General features: G+C 41.9%; 1 protein-coding gene across 7 annotated transcripts in view; it reads right to left on the bottom strand.

Annotated features, from left to right (window-relative positions):
• Positions 1-22,666, bottom strand: part of ELMO1 (engulfment and cell motility 1) — a 727,703-nt gene that overhangs the window by 9,872 nt on the left and 695,165 nt on the right. For all 7 annotated transcript variants that reach the window (XM_086692444.1, XM_086692474.1, XM_086692460.1 and 4 more), the window contains 2 exons: positions 19,195-19,302; positions 7,472-7,554 (listed from right to left, as the gene is read on the bottom strand). In XM_086692444.1, coding sequence (XP_086548570.1) covers positions 7,472-7,554; positions 19,195-19,302 — 191 coding nt within the window. The remainder of the gene's footprint in view (positions 1-7,471; positions 7,555-19,194; positions 19,303-22,666) is intronic.

Below are 22,666 nucleotides of genomic sequence, written 5' to 3'. Positions count from 1 at the left end.
TAGAGTTTGATACAACATACTTTCAGTATCCAGTGTTGGCTGCCATTCCTTTTATTGTTTTGGGGTGACATGCCTTATTTGGCCATCTTTCCCAGCATTCACTTGAACTGTGTTGGTTCTCCACCATGTATCTAGGTCGTCTTGAGGGCAAAGCATTTTGATTAAAGACATAGGGTATAACTTGGCATGTGTGTGTGTGCTAAAATTGGCCATAGGCATAGCAGTAGATTTCATAGCTGTAACACACTGCTGCTCATCTATATCTCTATGAGTTTGAGTTTCTATTTTAGAAGGCAAAAATTACTCATTCATGTAGTACATAATAATAGAGGATACTGCCTTCTTCAGGCAGCTGTAACTTTCTGGCCCCAATCTATCTTAGCATTATCAGCCAATAGTTCTCCCACCCATTTTCTTCTCTCTGTCTCTATCAATCCTATACTGTAAATTCAATGTATCTCAATCAGAGGATATTCTTTCATATATTGGAAAGCCCCTGTGCCTTTTCACATACTCTCTCCTCCTCCTAGAAAGTCTTCCTCTTGCTTCTACCCCTGAACAATTCCTTTTCAAAACTCAGCTCAGATACCATTTCCTCTGGGAGCCTTTTTCAAGTCTCCCAGACTCTCCCTGTATTTAAAGGTTCTGGGGCATAGACAATATTGGATTATAATTGCATGTTGGCACATAAATTTTATATCTACTAGACACCCAAGGCCAGGGGCCAGGTTGTGCTTATCTTTCAATTCCTAGCTCCTGGCACTGGCATGGTACAAGGAAGACACTCAATGTCATATGAGTATGAATGATGAATAAAGTAAATCTCAGTAAAGGGCTTTTGGGTTAATACCAGGGTTTTCAAGCTGATGCTAGAACATTAGCTTCTAGTATAATCTGCTTCTTATTTCAGGTTCATGAATCACATTGGAAAAATAAAAGCTGGATTCTAGGACATGGTGAGAGGGAAGCTTCTGCTATGTCAAGGATAGTCCTATCCATATCAGTGATATCTGGTCAGATCTTCCTTCTGGGGACTATGTTCACTACTTACGCTCAGAGCTCATCTTGACTGGCATCCAATGCTGACTGAGTGAATGACTCTAGGAACAAGTGCCTGTGCCTTCAGGGAAAGGTTTGGTTCCTTTCCCTTTCCTATTCCCAGGACCTTAGACAGTGCCTGACATATCAGATGTTGAATGAGTGAGAAGTCCTGTCAGTTACCAATATATTGCTATTAATGAAGTGTCTCCCTTATGGACCCTAATTCTCAGTTTGTCTTGCTCAGCGATTAAACTAACCAAAAGACCCATGGCATGAAATGTCAGAACCTACCCTCTAGTTGGAAAAACTGTCTGAAGAGCCAGCAACACACCTTAGTTATTTCCTCTACCATGTACTGACAGATCTCTTGTGGACACATTTTGGTCAGGTCTCCTTTTAAGCTGCAGGTCTCCCCTTTTCTACCAGAAGTCCCAGAGGTAGGGAGCAACAGCCCTGTGGAGTACTAGGAGAAGGGGTGTGGGTGTGTGGGATTGAGGAAGGCAATTCTCAGAACCCACGGTTTCCTCTTTGCCTTTTGATGTTTTGCCTGATGAACTGGGTGTATGAACACTATAGATGTTGCAAGACAAACAATTTTCATGTGTATGGAATGAAAGAGCCAGGCTGGCAGACATACTGCCTATCTCAGCCCTCAAAGTAGCCTGGAAGAGCTGGTGGTGACCAGAACATCTAGACCGGTGAATACCAGGAAATAGCCTCTACTGGCTATTTATCTATGTGTTTATAGCACTGGGCCTCATTTATCCATCCATCCATCCATCCATCCATCCATTCAATTTTCCATGAGTTCCATGACAAAAAAACCAAAAACCAAAACCCAAAATAGACTGGAAAACGCCATTTACTCAGTTTGTTTTGTTGATCTCCTCTAAGGGGAGAGGAGTCTGACACAGGAAGGCCACATCACCCACACATATCATCCGCTCAAATGAGATCATCATCCCCACACCTGTTTTGATATTGGTAACTTGTGTCTTTTCTCATTTTTTCTTGGTTAGTCAGGCTGGAAGTTTATAAATTTTATTAATCTCTTCTAAAGACCAAGTTTTGCCTTTGTTGATTTTCTCTACTGTTTTCAGTTTCATTGATTCTACTCTAATATTAATTATTTCTTTTCTTCTGTTTTCTTTAGGCTTATATTGCTTTTCTCCAGTTTCCTAAGGTAGAAAATTTATTGATTTTATTATTTTTTTTTTCAACTTTTTTTTTTTTTTTTTTGGGACAGAGAGAGACAGAGCATGAACGGGGGAGGGGCAGAGAGAGAGGGAGACACAGAATCGGAAACAGGCTCCAGGCTCCGAGCCATCAGCCCAGAGCCTGACGCGGGGCTCGAACTCACGGACCGCGAGATCGTGACCTGGCTGAAGTCAGACGCTTAACTGACTGCGCCACCCAGGCACCCCGAAAATTTATTGATTTTAAATCTTACTTCTTTTCTAATATATATGCATTTAATGTTATAATTTTCTCTCTAAGCACTGCTTTTGCCCCATCCCACACATTAAGTTATATTTTATTTCTATTTAGTTTATTTTGTAATTCCGTTGAGATTTCTTTGAACTATGGGTTATTTAGAAGTGTGTTCTTAAACTTGCAAATATTTGGGGAGATTTTCCAGCTATCTTTCTGTTACTGATTTCTAGCTTAATTCCACTCTGGTCTGAGAACATACTTTGTATTATTGTTATTCTTTTAAATTTGTTAGGATATATTTTATGGCCCAGAATCTGGTCTATCTTGGTGAAATGTCTCTTGTGAGCTAGAGAAGAATGTGTAGTCTGCTGTTGTCAGATGGATTTTCTACTAATGTTAATTAGATCAAGTTGACTGATGGTGCTCTTCTGGTCATCAATATCTTTACTGATTTTCTGTCTGCTTCATCTATCAGTTACTGACAGAGGGGTGTTGAAATCCCCATATAATCATGGATTTGTGAATTTCTCCTTTCAGTTCCTTGTCTTTGGTTTTCTGAAGTTGGCATATTCCATGCCCAAGTGGTTTTTGTTTTTGTTTTTGAGTAGTTATCCTGCTTAGTGTCCTCTAAACTTCCTGGATTTGTGATTTTATGTCTGTCATTAATTTTGGATTGCATTAGCCATTCTTTCAATATTTCTTTTGCTCCATTCTTTTTCTTCCGGTATTCTAATTACACATATGTTATACGTTTTGCAATTGTCCCTCAGTTCTTTGGGGTTCTAATGTTTTCATTTTTTTCCTCTTTACGTTTCAGGTTAGAAGTTTCTGTTGACTCATCTTTAAGCCACTAATAGTTTCCTTGGTCATGTGAAGTCTATTGATAAACCTATTAGAAGCATAGAAGCATTCTTCACTTCTGTTACAGTGTTTTTATTGATAGTCTTTCCTTTTGATTCATTTCTAGAGTTTCCATCTCTTTGCTTAAATTACCCATCAGTTTTTTCAGGTTGTCTACTTTTTCCATTAGAGCCTATGACACTTATAACCTAGTCATTTTAATTTTTTTAATGTTTATTTAATTTTGAGAGAGGGAGACACAGAGCATGTGTGGGGGAGGGGCAGAGAGAGAGAGAGAGACAGAGAGAGAGGGAGACACACTATGAAATAGGCTCCAGGCTCTGAGCTGTCAGCCTGACATGGAGCTCAAACTCACGAACCATGAGATCATGACCTGAGCTGAAGTTAGATGCTTAACCAACTAAGCCACCCAGGCTCCCCCAACCTAGTTATTTTAAAATTCTGTCTGATAATTCCAGCATCTGTGTTATAATGGAGTCTGGTTCTGATGATGATTGCTTTGTTTCTTCGGGCTGTTTTTTTTTTTTTTTTTTTTTTTGTGGCATTCCTATAATTTTTTGGTTGAGATCTAGACATGTTGTGTCAGGTAATAGGAAGTAAGATACATAGACCTTTAGAGTGATGATTTATGTTGATCTGGCAAGGAATTGGGATATGTTTAACATTTGCTATAGCTATAAGTGCCAGAGGCTTCAAATTCCTGTAGTGTCCCTGTTTTTGTCTCCTCTACTGACTTGGGGTTCCCTAAGTACTCCTCCTCAGAGAGAGTTTATGCCTTGAAGATCTTTCAGCCCTGATCCAACATTATTATCTTGGAGTCTTATTAGTGTGGTGTTAGGACATGGGTGAGGGACAGTTTTCTATAATTTCCCACTTAAGTCCTCATCTTTTAGGGGCTCTATATCTTGTGGCTGTCGCCTTCTCAAGTTGCATAGCCTTCCCTTTCCCCTCATACCCCTCCCCTTTTTCTTGGCTGCAGAGTTTCCTATCAATTTCCTTGAGGCTCTGACTGCTGTTGACTGTTTCTCCCCTACGCCCAACTCCACAGTTGAGGCAGAAAGGCTAAAATGGGGTAAAATGGGGGAAACTGTCTTCACCTAGATAGGTAAAAGGGCTTTGTTATGAAGAAGGCTCTGGCATATTTTATGATTACTCTTCCCTTTCCCCTACCAGAGACATGAGGAGTGGTCCTCCTCAGTTCTTCCCTGCAAGAATCTCTAGGGTTCCTGGAGGTAAAGCTCATGAAAGTACGACCCCCAGAAGACTGAAACCCGAAGTTCCTCCCTCTCACACTAGCCCTCACTCAGCTTAAAGCAATTAATCAGAATTGTCACTTAACTGATCCTACAATTTATAGCACTGGTGCATTTTGCTCCCGGTGAGCACATCTGGCTGTGATTCTTTGGATACACCGGACTCTCCAGATTCCGGGGGTGGGGGGTAGTTTGCCCTGCAACCTCAGTTCTCTGGTAGGTCCAAGAAAATTGTGGATTTTCACTTTATTCGATTTCTTCTTACTATAAGGATAGGGGTGAAAATTCCCAAGCACATTATATGTTGGGGCTGAAACCAATCTCTCCACACATATTTTACAGAATTCTCTCTATCCCTACTCAGAGTCCATGAGTCCTGGCAATCTGTTTTGCCAGCAACTACACCTCTCCTGGTCTTCTCTGGGTTATAAACTCTTGTTGCTGTCAATTTCCCCTCATTGTTTCCTGCTCAGCGGCAAGTGTTATATAACCATGGGACCGAGTGGAGCCAGTGCTCCCTGAGACTGTGTACTGCATCTCAGTGGGTAAAGGAGGCAGACCGTGAAGGCTGGTATAGTTAGTTTGCTGGTAAAGTTAAGGATGCTCCTCTGAAATCTGATGAGAAGTACAACCCCTGTTTCCCCATATCATGAAGAAGAGAGAAATGCGGTGTAACGGATGATCCACAGACTCTTAGGCATATGCCCTCGTGTCATTACACTTGTCAGTCAAGTGAACTGCGTGATGGTGTTGTGACAGGCTTGACAAAGAAGGAATTCACATAGAGTTGAGGTGAGTAATACTTATGTAACTTAAAAAACAATGATCTTGCCATCGGCCTTCTTAGTTGTATCTGCTCCCCTTTATCTTCCTATATAGTACTTTCACAGCACTTTTGTTTTTCCTTAACCATAGACAGGGTCATCCTATGCAGATGTGGATTCCCCTTTGTCTTACAACATTTGAAATTACAGATCAGAGATTGTTCACTTTAAACCTGATTGAGAAGGAGATGTGTATAAGCTTTACATTCCTCTTAGATACAGACATGGACGATGAAGGAGAAACCTATCGATCTGGGTGGTATTTTTGGTGCCAAGGTGGCTGGAGCACCCAGATCAATCTGAATAATTTTGTTCATGGATGGGTACTATGTATTACAAGATGCTGAGAGGGAGAAATAAATAATTGGCTCCCTGATGGCCCTTCCAAGGGCAAATACTTCCAAACTGAGGGCAAAGGAAATTCTTCCACCTTTTCAGATAATGCCTCCTCCCCACGCCCTCTAGTATGGAACATGGTCTGTTATGATGATCAGTTGGTTGGTAAACTAGGAGGGGAGGGTGAAAAATATTGTGACATGAAGGAGATTTAAGGAGTATTCACCTTTGGGGAAGTTTTCTCCTTTAAGATGGGTTTCAGTTATTTCACAGTACTTTCCATGATGGTGAAGGCTATCAGGCCCTTAAGTTTTCTAAAACATTTTGAATCATCTGGTCTCTGCCTTTCCCAGGCTTCATAGAGACTCCAGAGAAGATTTTAAGAAGGTAAGGACAGCAGATGAAAATGAAAGAGATTGGGGAGGAAGTCAGGGAAGGGAGAACATGAACATAAATGAGAAGTTAGGAGAGGCCCTGAGAATGGATGGGGATGAGTGGAGAAGGCTTGAGAGAGGGCTGGGTGACAACAATAAGGGACAATTCCTGTGGTTGGAAGGGGACAGGAAGTGAGAAAATGGAAGAGGTGGTGGGGATTCGAAGTGATGAGGTTCTTTGAAAAATTAAAAATAGAACTACCCTACAACCCAGCAATTGCACTACTAAGTATTTATTTATTTATTAAAAAAATTTTTTTGATGCTTATTTATTTTTGAGAGAGATAGAGACAGAATGCGAGTGGGTTGGGGCAGAGAGAGAGAGGGAGGCACAGAATCTGAAGCAGGCTGCAGGCTCTGAGCTTTCAGCATAGAGCCTGACGCAGGGCTTGAACTCACGAGCTGTGAGATCACAACCTGAGCTGAAGTTGGATGCTCAACCGACTGAGCCACCCAGGCGCCCTAGTCAGTAATTATTTAAAGGATACATGAGTGCTGATTCGAAGGGGCATATGCACCCCAACATTTATAGCAGCACTATCAACAATAGCCAAATTATGGAAAGAGCCCAAATGTCCATCAACTAATGAATAGAGAAAATGTGGTACACACACACACACACACACACACACACACACACACAGGAATATTACTTGGCGATGAAAAAGAATAAAACCTTGCCATTTGTAACATGGATGTGTATTATGCTAACTAGAGTGTAGCATACTAAGTGAAGTCAGTCAGAGACAGACAAATATCAAATGATTTTACTCATATGTGAAATTTAAGAAACAAAACAGATGAACATAGGGAAAGGGCAGAAAAAATAATATAAAAACAGAGAGGAAGGCAAACCATAAGACTCTTAAATACAGAGCACAAACTGAGGGTGGCTGGAGGGGTGTTGGGTGGGGGGATGAACCAAATGGGTGATGGGCAATAAGGAGGGTACTTGTTGGGATGAGCACTGGGTGTTATACATAAGTGATGAATCACTAAATTCTATTCCTGAAATCATTATTAACACCATATGTGAACTAACTTGGATTCAAATTAAAAAAAAAGAACATGAAGAAAAAAAGAAAGTGATCAGTGAAATCACAAGGCTGAGAGATGTAAAAGCATTAGGAAAGGACGAAGGAGGGCAGAATAAGTGATGTGCAATAGCACACGCATGCGCACACACACACACGCACACACGCATTGCTACTAAAGCAGGGCTGGGCCCACCACAGTTGCTGACTGCACGGTGTGCATAGAACTGTTTGCAATAATTTCGGAATCATACCTTGTTTTGTTTAAGGGCACCTTTCTCTTTCATATGAGGGCAGTCCTTCCCCGTCACCACCGCTTTGATATCTGCCACCGGCACTGCAATTCATAAGAGAAAATGAAAGTAACTACACCATGTGAAAGCTGAGATGTCAATAAAGAGTCAGGAGTGAGCACTGAGTCGGCGGGCGCAGTTGTCATTCTGAGAAACTACCGCAGAAAGAGGAAATAAAAAAAGAGGCAAAAAGAGAAAGAGGAGTCAGGCAGGGTCCCAGGGACAGAAAGGAAAATAGTCTGCTAAAAAGCATCCCTGGGGAGAAAAGTCTATGTTCACGACCAGAATTTGTGAAACAAATGCCCATTTGTGAAACAAATTCCTAAGAAAAGCTATCATAGTCATGTAAAAGTGATGGTACTAGAATCAGTAGTAATAATAATGATAATAATACCAGTGGTGCTAATCCTGATATTAGGCAAGACCCCTTTTGCTAGGAACAATGCCAAGTGCTTTGCTTCTGAGAAGCTATTAGCTTCTGAGTTTTGGATAATGAGGAGAAGCAACCTTACCACAAAAAATTGATCTGAATCTGAAGAGTCACTCTCCAAATCCTCACTCTCTACCACCTTGTTAATTCTCACAACTCTGGGAGACAGATTTTTGTAATCTCTGTTTTACAGACAACGAAAGTAAACTCAATTAAATAAAGGGAACATTCCTTTTTGATAGGGAGATGGTAGCCAGTATTTATCTTGGAGAATAATGCAGTTAGATAAAATGATGTTATCTCATGTCTTACTCAGGACTTGGAGGAAGATAAAAGACGGGTTTGTGCGTTTCAAACTTTTGTCAAGATCACCTGAGAGAGGGAAGGCAGTGGGATGGTTTGGAACCATAGCTTAAAAAACTGTAAAGTCACCTGTCCCTCTCCAATCCCTGATCTTGTAGTCCCACAAGGGACTGTGAATCTAGAGGCCCACTTAGGATCTGCAGAAACTTCAAGTAACCAATGCCTTAGACTCCCTTAATGAAGAAGATGATGAGAGATTTCATAATTAAAATTCCCCTGCTTTTATTGGGGAATTGGGTTGTGGGGGAGAGATTTAGACGAAGACGAAATTATGAAATATATAGAATATCAAAATGATACAACAGGAAGGCCTTTTAAAAAGCTAACATTTTTCAGGTACCCTAAAATTCCTAAGACTTTGTTCAAATCTGTCGATATCCCCGAGAGCTTTCTTTAGCCCCAGAGAAAAGTGGGGTTTTGATCAACTCTTCCAGGAATCTCTGCATATACTCCCTGCTATCTGTCCCACCATGTCTGTTCCTTCATCCCGCAGTCCTAATTCTAGATCCCTTTGGCAGAAATTACTTGTGCTGAGTGGTATCTGGCTTTCCTCCCTTTCTGGACATATATATGGAAGATTACACTTCCCAGCAACCTTTACAGTTAGGTGGGGCCACATGATTATGTCTGGCCAGTGAAATGTGAGAGGCAACGGCATGCCAGTCTCTTCTAGACAGAGGCAGTAAAAAGTCACTGTCCACCAGAATCTCTTCAGAAACTGAACAAGCCATATATTCCATCCAGATGGCACAGCTGTGGGAGGGCAGAGCAGTCACTGGCCTGTGTCCCTGAGTGACTATGTGGGGCAGCACTTTCACACCCCATGTCAGTCACGTAACATGAATGAGAATATACTCTTAGCGTCATAAGCCACTGTGATCTGGAGGGTCACTTGTTCCCGCAGCATAAGTCAGCAATGCAGCCTATCTTCACTGGCAGAATCCTTTACCTGGGATGTCTTTCCTGTCTCTGTTTGGCCCCTTTGAATTGGCATCTTCCTAAAGACAGTCTCTATAATTCCCGGACCTACTTTTGACCACAACCACTGACTTCAGTTCTTCTGAGATCCATTTTTTATAACCAGTGATCAGCCCTGTTCCCCTCAGTGGTCAATTGGGTTGCCTAATCACTACCCCAGGAGTGGACATTTGGGCCCTCTGGGAAGTTGGGTCAACTCCGTGTTTACTTTTCAATTGAAAACCCGACACTGAAGTGAATTTGTGAAAGAGTTAACATCCTAAGTCAAAGCCTTCTCAAGCTTCAGATGGAGTTTGAGTCACAGTTACTGTGCAGAGAGTCTTTTGTTGTATCATATATAACATGGTCAACGAACTAGAAAGAGTTTCTACAATCTATAAATACTAAGTTACCCTTTGGCTTTGAAAAGCCATCATATGGAACGGGACAAGAGTAACACAAAGGTCTACAGTGGGAGTAGTCTTCAGAATCTCTAATGAGGAGGCTTCGGGGAAGAAAAGGCACTTTTCTACTGTGCTTGTGGCAGTACATATTCTGTTTTTTATATGCATTGTCCCCTGTCAAGGAGACAAGCTGCTATATTACTCACAGGATTATGGCTAAAAGGAAACACAAAATTCTAAAAATACAGCATGGCTTTTAAAGGTTGCTCTTTGCATAGTTTGTCTCTAGATGCATTGGAAGATTAGGCATCAGAAGGCTAGAATGCCGTCCTTTCTATTCCCATGAGCAGAATCAGACTCACGTCTCTTGAATCTACACTCTGAGGAGGCAGGAACGGGCTCCTGATTACTTCAAAGTCAGGCTAGTGTTTCCATTAGGCATTTTTATGTGGGAGCAGCATAAAGAAAGGGTGCCCAGAGATATGGGAATCAAAAGGGTCCCTCTGGCACCCAACAGTCCACTCTAAATCTTTGGAGGTATGGCCTCATTTCTTTCTGCCCTTTTTTCTCAGTTTGAGCTGGACTGAGATCATCTCATTCAATACGACCATTTTACAAATGGGAAGACTGAGGCCTCAAGAGAGGAAATAAATTATACAATGTCACATAGTTAGTGGAGGACAGAGTCAGGACTGTTTTTTCTTCTACCCTACCCTCCCTTGCTTGGTCATGACTACTCCCTACGTTTGGAAGCTGTCAGAATCCTCAAATCATGCTGAACAGAGCCCCAGATGTGGTTATCACTTCAGACTCTCTAGGAAACTCTTTAACTGCTGATATCTGTGGAAGGATCTGTAATTGTGATTCAAAACAAAAATACAATTGAAAAGGCACACATGGCCACCAACATAGTTTTAACTTTCACCACTGAGAGCCACATTGAGGCAGAAACCACCCCAGGAAGTAGCTAGTAAGCCAAGAGCCCTTGCTGCAGACACAGCTCCATAGACGCTCTGGTGAGTGGTGACGCTCAGAGGAGGGACAGGCTGATCCTATCCCTGTTCAGTTCAATGAAGAATCTGATCTCTATCCTGGCAGCACAGAGTGGTGGGAAGGGCTGTGCCCTTGGTATCAGACTGGCTTTGAATTCTAGATCCACCTACTGGTTGTACCACTTTGGGCTTAAGTTCTTGGAGCCTAACCTTCCTCATCTGCAATGTGGAAACTATGGCATCAGCTACTCATATGGTTGCTCCAAGAATGAAGTCCTATTGCAGGAGCCAGGATCATTGTTGGCTTCTAATCGAGGCAGCACAGGTAGTGGGGAAAAGCCTGGGCCATGGAATTGGATGGCTGCAATCAGATCTCTGTTCTGTTTCCCGGCCACGTTTTCTGTACCTCCATTTCCTTAACTGTAAAACAAGAGCAATCATGTCTACCTCTCCAGGTTGGTGAGAGGGTAATTTATGTAGAGCTCTTAGCATAGTGCCTGGCATATAGTAAGCACTCAATAAATGTTGTCCGCGATTATTCTCATTACCAATAATCAAAGTTAAATTGTCTCTATAGATCAAGGGACCTGAAGTATTCACTGTGCTTCAGTGACCCAAATTGCCCACTCTGTTTTGCTGTCTCAGCTGCCCCTCCCACCCTCTGTAATAGGCTTAATCGCCTTGTGCAAGGGAGTGAGCCTTCTTTCTGGCCCCTTGGATGTGGGGGTGAGAAGCTCTGGCCTAGATTCTTTCAAAGGGAGGCACTGAGGGGCCTGGGGCACAGCTGGAAAGCAATGGAGTCTAGTGTCTGGTGAGGGTGATGCAAGCCTGTAAACTTAGCGGGAGAGATGTAGGGCCGTATCTCCTGCCAAACAAAAGTAATATGAGAAGAGACTTCCTAAACCTTCAGGGATGAAGAGAGCCAAGGAGAGGCCCTCAATCTTTACTCGCACTCTCTATAGCAAGAAGATTCAATTACACTATTTGGTTCATCAATATCTCAATATTCAGCACTGATTAACTCAAGGGGCGGAAGACAATTTCCCCCTTGGTCTCAAGAGAGGGCAATCGTACATGACAAGAGCAAGGCACTTGAAATTAATTAAAGGAACATTTCATTTTTCTAGTGGAATGAGGTTTATGACTTTTTTTTTTTTTGCCTTTTTCTTTTTTTTTCTTTTTTTTTTTTAATTTTTTTTTCTTTTTTTTTTTATTTATATATGAAATTTATTGTCAAATTGGTTTCCATACAACACCCAGTGCTCGTCCCAAAAGGTGCCCTCCTCAGTACCCATCACCCACCCTCTCCTCCCTCCCACCCCCCATCAACCCTCAGTTTGCTCTCAGTTCTCAACAGTCTCTTATGCTTTGGCTCTCTCCCACTCTAACCTCTTTTTTTTTTTTTTTTTTTTTCTTTCCCCTCCCCCATGGGTTCCTGTCAAGTTTCTCAGGATCCACATAAGAGTGAAACCATATGGTATCTGTCTTTCTCTGTATGGCTTATTTCACTTAGCATCACACTCTCCAGTTCCATCCATGTTGCTACAAAAGGCCATATTTCATTTTTTTTCATTGCCACGTAGTATTCCATACTGTATATAAACCACAATTTCTTTATCCATTCATCAGTTGATGGACATTTAGGCTCTTTCCATAATTTGGCTATTGTTGAGAGTGCTGCTATGAACATTGGGGTACAAGTGCCCCTATGCATCAGTACTCCTGTGTCCCTTGGATAAATTCCTAGCAGTGCTATTGCTGGGTCATAGGGTAGGTCTATTTTTAATTTTCTGAGGAACCTCCACACTGCTTTCCAGAGCGGCTGCACCAATTTGCATTCCCACCAACAGTGCAAGAGGGTTCCCGTTTCTCCACATCCTCTCCAGCATCTATAGTCTCCTGATTTGTTCATTTTGGCCACTCTGACTGGCGTGAGGTGATACCTGAGTGTGGTTTTGATTTGTATTTCCCTGATAAGGAGCGACGCTGAACATCTTTTCATGTGCCTGTTGGCCATCCGGATGTCTTCTTTAGAGAAGTGTCTATTCATGTTTTCTGCCCATTTCTTCACTGGGTTATTTGCTTTTCGGGTGTGGAGTTTGGTGAGCTCTTTATAGATTTTGGATACTAGCCCTTTGTCCGATATGTCATTTGCAAATATCTTTTCCCATTCCGTTGGTTGCCTTTTAGTTTTGTTGGTTGTTTCCTTTGCTGTGCAGAAGCTTTTTATCTTCATAAGGTCCCAGTAATTCACTTTTGCTTTTAATTCCCTTGCCTTTGGGGATGTGTCGAGGAAGAGATTGCTACGGCTGAGGTCAGAGAGGTCTTTTCCTGCTTTCTCCTCTAAGGTTTTGATGGTTTCCTGTCTCACATTCAGGTCCTTTATCCATTTTGAGTTTATTTTTGTGAATGGTGTGAGAAAGTGGTCTAGTTTCAACCTTCTGCATGTTGCTGTCCAGTTCACCCAGCACCATTTGTTAAAGAGACTGTCTTTTTTCCATTGGATGTTCTTTCCTGCTTTGTCAAAGATGAGTTGGCCATACGTTTGTGGGTCTAGTTCTGGGGTTTCTATTCTATTCCTTTGGTCTATGTGTCTGTTTTTGTGCCAATACCATGCTGTCTTGATGATGACAGCTTTGTAGTAGAGGCTAAAGTCTGGGATTGTGATGCCTCCTGCTTTGGTCGTCTTCTTCAAAATTACTTTGGCTATTCTGGGCCTTTTGTGGTTCCATATGAATTTTAGGATTGCTTGTTCTAGTTTCGAGAAGAATGCTGGTGCAATTTTGATTGGGATTGCATTGAATGTGTAGATAGCTTTGGGTAGTATTGACATTTTGACAATATTTATTCTTCCAATCCATGAGCAGGGAATGTCTTTCCATTTCTTTAAATCTTCTTCAATTACCTTCATAAGCTTTCTATAGTTTTCAGCATACAGATCCTTTACATCTTTGGTTAGATTTATTCCTAGGTATTTTATGCTTCTTGGTGCAATTGTGAATGGGATCAGTTTCTTTACTTGTCTTTCTGTTGCTTCATTGTTAGTGTATAAGAATGCAACTGATTTCTGTACATTGATTTTGTATCCTGCAACTTTGCTGAATTCATGTATCAGTTCTAGTAGACTTTTGGTGGAGTCTATCGGATTTTCCATGTATAATATCATGTCATCTGCAAAGAGCGAAAGCTTGACTTCATCTTTGCCAATTTTGATGCCTTTGATTTCCTTTTGTTGTCTGATTGCTGATGCTAGAACTTCCAGCACTATGTTAAACAACAGCGGTGAGAGTGGGCATCCCTGTCGTGTTCCTGATCTCAGGGAGAAAGCTCTCAGTTTTTCCCCGTTGAGGATGATGTTAGCTGTGGGCTTTTCATAAATGGCTTTTATGATCTTTAAGTATGTTCCTTCTATCCCGACTTTCTCAAGGGTTTTTATTAAGAAAGGGTGCTGGATTTTGTCAAAGGCCTTTTCTGCATCGATTGACAGGATCATATGGTTTTTCTCTTTTTTTTTGTTAATGTGATGTATCACGTTGATTGATTTGCGAATGTTGAACCAGCCCTGCATCCCAGGAATGAATCCCACTTGATCATGGTGAATAATTCCTTTTATATGCCGTTAAATTCGATTTGCTAGTATCTTATTGAGAATTTTTGCATCCATATTCATCAGGGATATTGGCCTGTAGTTCTCTTTTTTTACTGGGTCTCTGTCTGGTTTAGGAATCAAAGTAATACTGGCTTCATAGAATGAGTCTGGAAGTTTTCCTTCCCTTTCTATTTCTTGGAATAGCTTGAGAAGGATAGGTATTATCTCTGCTTTAAACGTCTGGTAGAACTCCCCTGGGAAGCCATCTGGTCCTGGACTCTTATTTGTTGGGAGATTTTTGATAACCGATTCAATTTCTTCACTGGTTATGGGTCTGTTCAAGCTTTCTATTTCCTCCTGATTGAGTTTTGGAAGAGTGTGGGTGTTCAGGAATTTGTCCATTTCTTCCAGGTTGTCCAATTTGTTGGCATATAATTTTTCATAGTATTCCCTGATAATTGTTTGTATCTCTGAGGGATTGGTTGTAATAATTCCATTTTCATTCATGATTTTATCTATTTGGGTCATCTCCCTTTTCTTTTTGAGAAGCCTGGCTAGAGGTTTGTCAATTTTGTTTATTTTTTCAAAAAACCAACTCTTGGTTTCGTTGATCTGCTCTACAGTTTTTTTAGATTCTATATTGTTTATTTCTGCTCTGATCTTTATTATTTCTCTTCTTCTGCTGGGTTTAGGCTGCCTTTGCTGTTCTGCTTCTAGTTCCTTTAGGTGTGCTGTTAGATTTTGTATTTGGGATTTTTCTTGTTTCTTGAGATAGGCCTGGATTGCAATGTATTTTCCTCTCAGGACTGCCTTCGCTGCGTCCCAAAGCGTTTGGATTGTTGTATTTTCATTTTCGTTTGTTTCCATATATTTTTTAATTTCTTCTCTAATTGCCTGGTTGACCCACTCATTCGTTAGTAGGGTGTTCTTTAACCTCCATGCTTTTGGAGGTTTTCCAGACGTTTTTCTGTGGTTGATTTCAAGCTTCATAGCATTGTGGTCTGAAAGTATGCATGGTATGATTTCAATTCTTGTAAACTTATGAAGGGCTGTTTTGTGACCCAGTATATGATCTATCTTGGAGAATGTTCCATGTGCACTCGAGAAGAAAGTATATTCTGTTGCTTTGGGATGCAGAGTTCTAAATATATCTGTCAAGTCCATCTGATCCAATGTCTCATTCAGGGCCCTTGTTTCTTTATTGACCATGTGTCTAGATGATCTATCCATTTCTGTAAGTGGGGTGTTAAAGTCCCCTGCAATTACCACATTCTTATCAATAAGGTTGCTTATGTTTATGAGTAATTGTTTTATATATTTGGGCGCTCCGGTATTCGGCGCATAGACATTTATAATTGTTAGCTCTTCCTGATGGATAGACCCTGTCACTATTATATAATGTCCTTCTTCATCTCTTGTTACAGCCTTTAATTTAAAGTCTAGTTTGTCTGATATAAGTATGGCTACTCCGAGGTTTATGACTTTTAAGGGCTCTAAGATGATGGGCAGAATGCCCATGGAATTGAAATTAAAGGCAAACCAGGTGCCAGGCCTGAAGCAGCAGACTTTAGTTTCCCAAGATGGGGCTTCTCATCTCGAGCACATACCAGGTTCATTTTACTTATTTACGTGAATACACCCCCTACTTGGCTCACATGTGCCTACAGATATAATCTCAAGAACACACACACACACACACACACACACACACACCCCTGCATGCATACACCTGTACAAGTATGCATTCCTGGTTTATTTTTCAATGGATAGACTGTTAATGGAGAAACTCTTTTGAACTCCGAAGTACTGGATTTCAAAGGCTGCAGAGGTAAGGTAAGGTAAGACTAGAGTTTTGGAGCCATTGTCAGAATGGACGATTGTAACCCTTTCCCAGGACCAGTATCACTCTGTGGCCACCACCAAAAGCTGTTTAGAGATCTGCAGCTCTAACCTTGCTCCTCTGTGAACGCCCTGGCAAGCTGGTTCTCTCTGGCATTGGCATTCCTGGTTTATATCCAGTTACTTTTACCCTGGGTTCCTGGGGGTGCAGGCCTTGGTAGAGCTGGGGGTAGGGGCATCAGCCTGTGGGCAAGCCCAGGAACTGCCCCTACAAGTTCAGGAGCTGTCCACCCCTTGACCTTCTCTAGGAGCTGGGCTACCAGTTTCCTAAGCAACAGAAACAGCTAGAATGGGGGTGCTGCATATAACACCTGTAAACAATGCCAATCAAATGCCTATATGTGGGTTGAGAAGTGGATTATATCCCTATAACTACGGGAATAAATAATATGTCCAGTGAGTGGGAAAGCTGATTCATTGGTCCATGTGGGAAAAAAAAATGAATTATGCTGTGTGCAAGTGTGTTTGAGTGTGTGTGTGTGTGTGTGTGTGTGTGTGTGTGTGTGTGTTTTCCCCAGACCACTTTCCCTATTTCGTGGTCAGGTGAAGAATGAGACTGTGGCAGACTGTGTATAGAACTGGTTGCAGGATGCCGGGGTGGCTCAGTTGGTTAAGCATCCCAACTCTTGATTTCAGCTCAGGTCAGGATCTCACAGTTTGGTGAGTTTGAGCCCCATGCTGGGCTCTGTGCTGACAGTGTGGAGCTTACCTGGGATTCTCTGTCTCCCTTTCTCTCTCTGTCCCTCCGTAGCTTTCTCTCTCTCTCTTTCTCACTCTTTCTCCCTCTCAAAAATAAATACATAAACATAAAAAAAAAACCCAAAAAACTTCTGTTTGCTTTGAGCAATAGTCACCATTAACTCTTCATTTTCCCACTGTAGCAGTGATTCCAAATTGCTGGCCTCTGGACAGTTCCAAGTTCGCGAGCAAAGTTTTGCCAGTAAGTTTTCACCAGTGAACAGCAAAGAGAGGAAAATGAAGACCAAGCTGTGAGTTTTTAATAAAGCTAATTTAATTTAGTAGAAGTAACTGTCCTATATTCCGAGATTAGGTCTTTCAGCTCTTTCTTATTGTTTTTCATGATTAAGAGCCCCTCCCCCTTCTTTTTTTAATGAAAGGAATGTGATATTAAATTTTAGTTAGATCTTATTTCTTACTAGACTTTTTTTTACCAAAATGAAAAGTTGGCAACCCACTGTCAAATCACTTTTTTTTTGTTCTTTTACAATATTTACTTACTGGTAAAGCCAAATTTAGGAAATCATCACGAAGATTATCAGGCAGTATCTAGCTCAGCAGTTCTCATTCTGAGTGTGCATCAGAACTGCCTGGAGAGTCTGTTTTAGACAGAGGTTGCCAATCCCTGTCCTCAGAGTTTCTGATTCAGTAGGACTAGAAAAGAGGCTGGAGAATCTGTATTTCTAGTAAATTTTCAGGAGATGCTGCTCACGGGTCAAGGACCATACTCTGAGAACCACTGGCCTGGCTTGTCCATGGTGGAATGGGGAAGGCTTTCTGAGACTTGAAGGGAGGATCCTCATTATAGGCAGAGGCCTGGAACGCTGCCAATGCAGAGACACTGTCCCAGACGCTGTAGCTGTGGGCTTCAGATTTCTTCCACCTTCCACTAGCGAGGCCAATAATGTGGGCCAGAGAAGCAGTGCTCCTATGAAAGCAAACAAGCTTGCTTTCTGAGCTAAGTGACTCTACAAAGACTAGACTGTTCCATTTTTAAGCTGGAGGAAGAGAGAATGTTCTAGGTTGTCCACCTGATATGTCAGCGCAGATTCTGAATGTGTCAGGCATCTGTCACTTGTGGTTACTTTTTGCCTTTGGTGGCCATGGGCTGCAAGGAAGGTAGTACAGAGCTGACTTCCTTGGGCCCTGGGGTGATGAGAGGAAAGACCTTGGGGCTTGGGGCTAAGGATTCAGTCTGTGACATCCTGCTGAGATGACTTATGCAGGGTCAGTGTAACTTTTGAAGGCTACTTAATAGTGTTCTTTATTTGTTTTCTCACTCTTTCCCACTCTGATTTCTCTAACTGGGATGTCCTCTGAGGTTATGTTCATTTTATCTCATTTTTCTTCCAAATGAATGTATCACCTTTATGTATTTTAATGTTTATATAATACTTGGTTTAATTCGCACACTTAATACTGTCTAAGAACCTGGACCCTGGTTTGGTGTTGGGCTAAAATAATCTGGCAAATTACTGGCTCTTCAAAAACATACACATTAAAATAGAATTGTACAGAAACAGCAAAGAAATACAAATAATATGTGTTTCAGGGATATGTATTTTAGCTGATGATAGAATGTAACTGATCATAAATGTTCTAAGTGTCAGGGGCCCCTGGGTGGCTCAGTCGATTGAGCTACCAACTCTTGGTTTTGGCTCAGGTCATGATCTCATTGTTCATGGGTTTGAGCCCTGCTGACAGTGTGGAGCCTGCCTGGGATTCTCTCTCTCCCTCTCTTTCTCTCTGCCCCTCCGTGTCTCACACACACGTGTGCCCTCTTTCTCTCTCAAAATAAATGAACATTAAAAAATATAAATAAATTTTCTAAATGCCTGAGTTACTTCTCTGAAGCAGGTTAGCCATCCTGGGGTCTCCCATTAGCTCTGCATTACAGTCATGGGATACACTAAACTATAATGAGTACATGCGGTAGGGATCAAGTTCATGATTCATGGAAAATTATTCTGGGTCATCAGAAAAAGGCAATCGACAGAGTCAGGTTTCTATTGTCTTTGCTCCTTAAAACAGCAACTGGAGGAGTAGTGTGAAAGTGGACATCTGAAACCCAGCTTTACATTTTTCAGGAAAGATATGTGAGCATTCCTTCTGTGCCCTCCCCTTTTCTGTCCCGAAGCCCCAGTCTATCAGGGTCTCGTGCGTGATGAGAACGCTCAGGCCAGGACCTACAACAAGATGAGACACGTCCAGTGGATTTATTTGGGCTGGTAGTTTTCCTGCGTGCTATTTTGTGACCAGGAAGAGAAACAAACAACCCAAACTCAGTCCTCCTACACAGGAGAGCCACTTACATTTGTCCTGCAAGGAATCGTGGGGCACTTCTCCCTGAGGACTTTCTTCCAAGTCTCCATAATGCAGAACCTTGTGGTTGGGTGAAAGTCGACAGTACCAAAACTTGTCTGAAGGAAAAAAAAACACACAAATTTATAAGGTAAGTGATTCTGATTTCTAAAAGTATCAACATCCCGGGCGCCTGGGTGGCTCAGTCGGTTAAGTGTCTGACTTCAGCTCAGGTCACGATCTTGCGGTCAGTGAGTTCGAGCCCCGCGTCGGGCTCTGCTGACAGTTCGGAGCCTGGAGGCTGCTTTGGATTCTGTGTCTTTCCCTCTCTCTGCCCATCCCCCACTTGTGCTCTGTCTCTGTCTCTGTCTCTCTCAAAAATAAATAAACACTAAATTTTAAGTCTTCAGGAAGGAAGGAATTCTAGAGCCCTGGGCAATAGGCCTCTTGATTTTGATATTTAGTTAGCACTGTCCTGACTAAAATACATTGGGTAACCACTGGGGAGGTTATTAAATCCTTCAGGCATAATGGCAGCAGGTGTTCTGCGGTGGTGGCTTCCAGAGTGTCATTTCATCAGTATTTATAATGACTATGGGCATCCTTCCCTATCCTCTTAGGTCTGACAAAAGTGGGGAGGGAAATGTAGAAAAAGCAGCTTTCTTGGAACTCCCCTGCTTCCACTTTCCTCTCCGAGATTTTAAAACTGTTGAGGTAATTTAGTTGTGCCACATCTTAGTTGCTATACCGAACCCCCACCCCTGGGGCTAATACATGCAAATTAATCAACAAATGGATTTTTAGGATGCCAGTGATACACATAAGGGGTGGAGTTTATGAGGAAATAACCTAAATGATTCAGGGATTTATCCAAAGAATGAGGATATTCACAATCATCTCCTCTCTAATTCCTAGAGTGTAGTCCTCTGAATAGACATGACTAGAAGGGGATTAAGAGGTGCAGTCTTCCCTTTATAAAATGATTAAGAATGGGGATGTAATGTATGGCACAGGGAACACAATCAGTAGTATTGTAACAACTGAGTATGGTGACACATGTAACTACACTTACTGTGGTGACCATTTTGTAATATACGAAGTACTGAATCACTATATTGTACACCTGAAACTCAAAAAAAAAAAAATTAAGACAAAAATAAAGAACTAGACATGACCAGGGTCTTAGGACCATACTTACAAATAACTCCCTCAACTTAACTTCCTCTGTGTTCCAAGGTAATAAAAATGAATAAGCCTGAGAGGTAGGGGGGAGGCAAAAACACTTTTTATAGATAAGAAATTTAAATTGTGACAGCAATCTTTGTGAAGCTCTCAAGCAAGGCTGTGCTTAGATGCCTCCTCCTCCAGGAAGCCCTCTCTGATTACTACTGCTGAAGGAACTCTCCTCATCCTCTTGGATGCCCCAGTGTCTTCTTTGATTATTAGTGCCCCCATGTTAAGCATCTTAGTATTTCCCCTTCTTTACCACAAACCCTAGGCAACTTGCCCTCGCAGGTGTACTGCTAACAATGACTGATGGAAGAAGAGGACTCAGGATACTCATGAGCCTGGACAGTGTGAAGCCAGAGCTCTCTAATGACAGCCACTGTCTTCATAATTGCACTGTCCCAATCCCTTGGCACAGTGCCTGGCACATGGGGGTTGCACAGTTGGTGTTGGTTAAATTGATAAATGAGGACCCAAGGGGACTTGGTCAAAATGCTTAAGGCACAAAGCATCTATGACGTTGAAAGCATCTATGACCTGTAAGCCCCTTTGTGCAATGATGCAGTTGGCAAACATGGTGGCCTTGGTCAAGTCACCTCATTACTGTGCCTACAAACATGTATTGCTTTGAAACTGCTCTGACTAGAAAGCTATCACAACATTTTAAAGAAAGGGTTTTTCTATCTAAAATCGCCTTCACTGCAAAGCTTATATTTTAACTAGGACTCTTTTAATAGAAAAGAAAGATTTAAAAATGGAACTAAAAGCCACACAACGAACAAAGAAAATGCCCCAACTTGATCTACAAAAGCAAAACACCTTTGGGATTCCTATCTTCCTCATCTATAAATAGGGTTTGAGAACTCTTGAAGGTACTCATAATATGGCAATCCACATTTTTAAAAGAATCTGAACTCTTCTGGAAAAATCTGGGAGGAAAGGAAAAGTTATTTGCTGGCTAGGGAAACATCTGGCGTTGCTCAATTTTCAAAATTATATCCATACATACAACATAGGTCATTTTCCTGGGAGAGTATTTCAAAGGCAGAGAATAAAGTTATTCCCTGAATAATTCACAGTCATTTCAATTAGGCAAACATGTAATCATCAATTTTCCATGAAGAACACATTTGGGAATCGGATTTGTAATTCACAATAGGAACTGTGAATTCCAAGGGAGCAGGCCATGCTTTGGCCGTGAGTAGCAATAGTGCTCAGGGGGTGGGGGGCCTGAATGACAGGCTGTGGAGGTTCCTCCTCCCCAAAGGGAACTTTCACCTTGCCTACATAGCCTGCGGTGACTGTCCAAAGCCAGCTGGAGAGATTTTCTACGAAGCTTTCTTCCCCTGATACCTTGGCGGTGCGATTTTTAGCTAAGTGAGCAACTGAAGGGTGACAGAAAGCCAGCAAGGAGTCAGTGAGCTAGCTGTGCACTGGGATATACAGGTCTTATTTAGAATAAGGTCCCAACCGGTTCTTTCCAGGGATCCCTGGCTTCTTAAGCTGGGATAAACTCTAAGGGTAATGGTAGGAACCTAAAGCCCAAGGGCCAGTATGATGCAATCAAAGATCAAAGATCATTCATTCTCAATATACTGGTGAGTGTTAAAAAATTTAAGTGGTATAACCAGATATCTTGTGAAGTAAAATGCACAACTTGTGTTCGTTCGTAAGACTTCAAAAGTTTTTGCTGCATATACTTTCAAGGGAAGTTTACTTATCCAGTGAATATTTGCAGAGTGCCTACAAAACATGCAGCACTCTATTAGGTACAGCACAAAAACTGTTAGGGTGAAAGGCAGACAATGAGAGACAAAGCCAAGAAGCTCTAGGGCAACAGGCTCCCTTAGTTCTTAGTGGCAAATAAGAGAAACATGGTGGAAACACTTGCTTCCCAGGTTTGGGAAGTAGGGACAGGGACTCAGGGACTCTGGCCATACTGCAAGGAAAAACAGGGACAGGGAAGGTCTCTTGTGTAACATACGCTTCGATTCAGAAACGAAGAGAGACCCGTGGCTGTCTGTCAGGGTTCCTGAAGGCCAAGCAACCATCTTTGCAAAGTTGCCGTTGACATCTGCTTAAAAGGAACCCAAAAGGCTACCCAGAATCCCGCCTTAACAATAGCTGGTGCACAACTGCCAGAATGTCCTCCTTCCAGGAGGCCTAAATTCTCTTGACTTTTAGGATTCCACACTCCTCTAGTTTTCCTCCTTCCTCTGGCTAACTCCCCTCCTATCCTCTAGAAGTTCCTCTTTC

Source organism: Puma concolor, chromosome A2 (assembly GCF_028749965.1).
Source record: "Puma concolor isolate L17-30 chromosome A2, mPumCon1.1.hap2, whole genome shotgun sequence".
NCBI lineage: Eukaryota > Metazoa > Chordata > Mammalia > Carnivora > Felidae > Puma > Puma concolor.
This window is presented reverse-complemented; position numbering and strand designations above follow the sequence as displayed.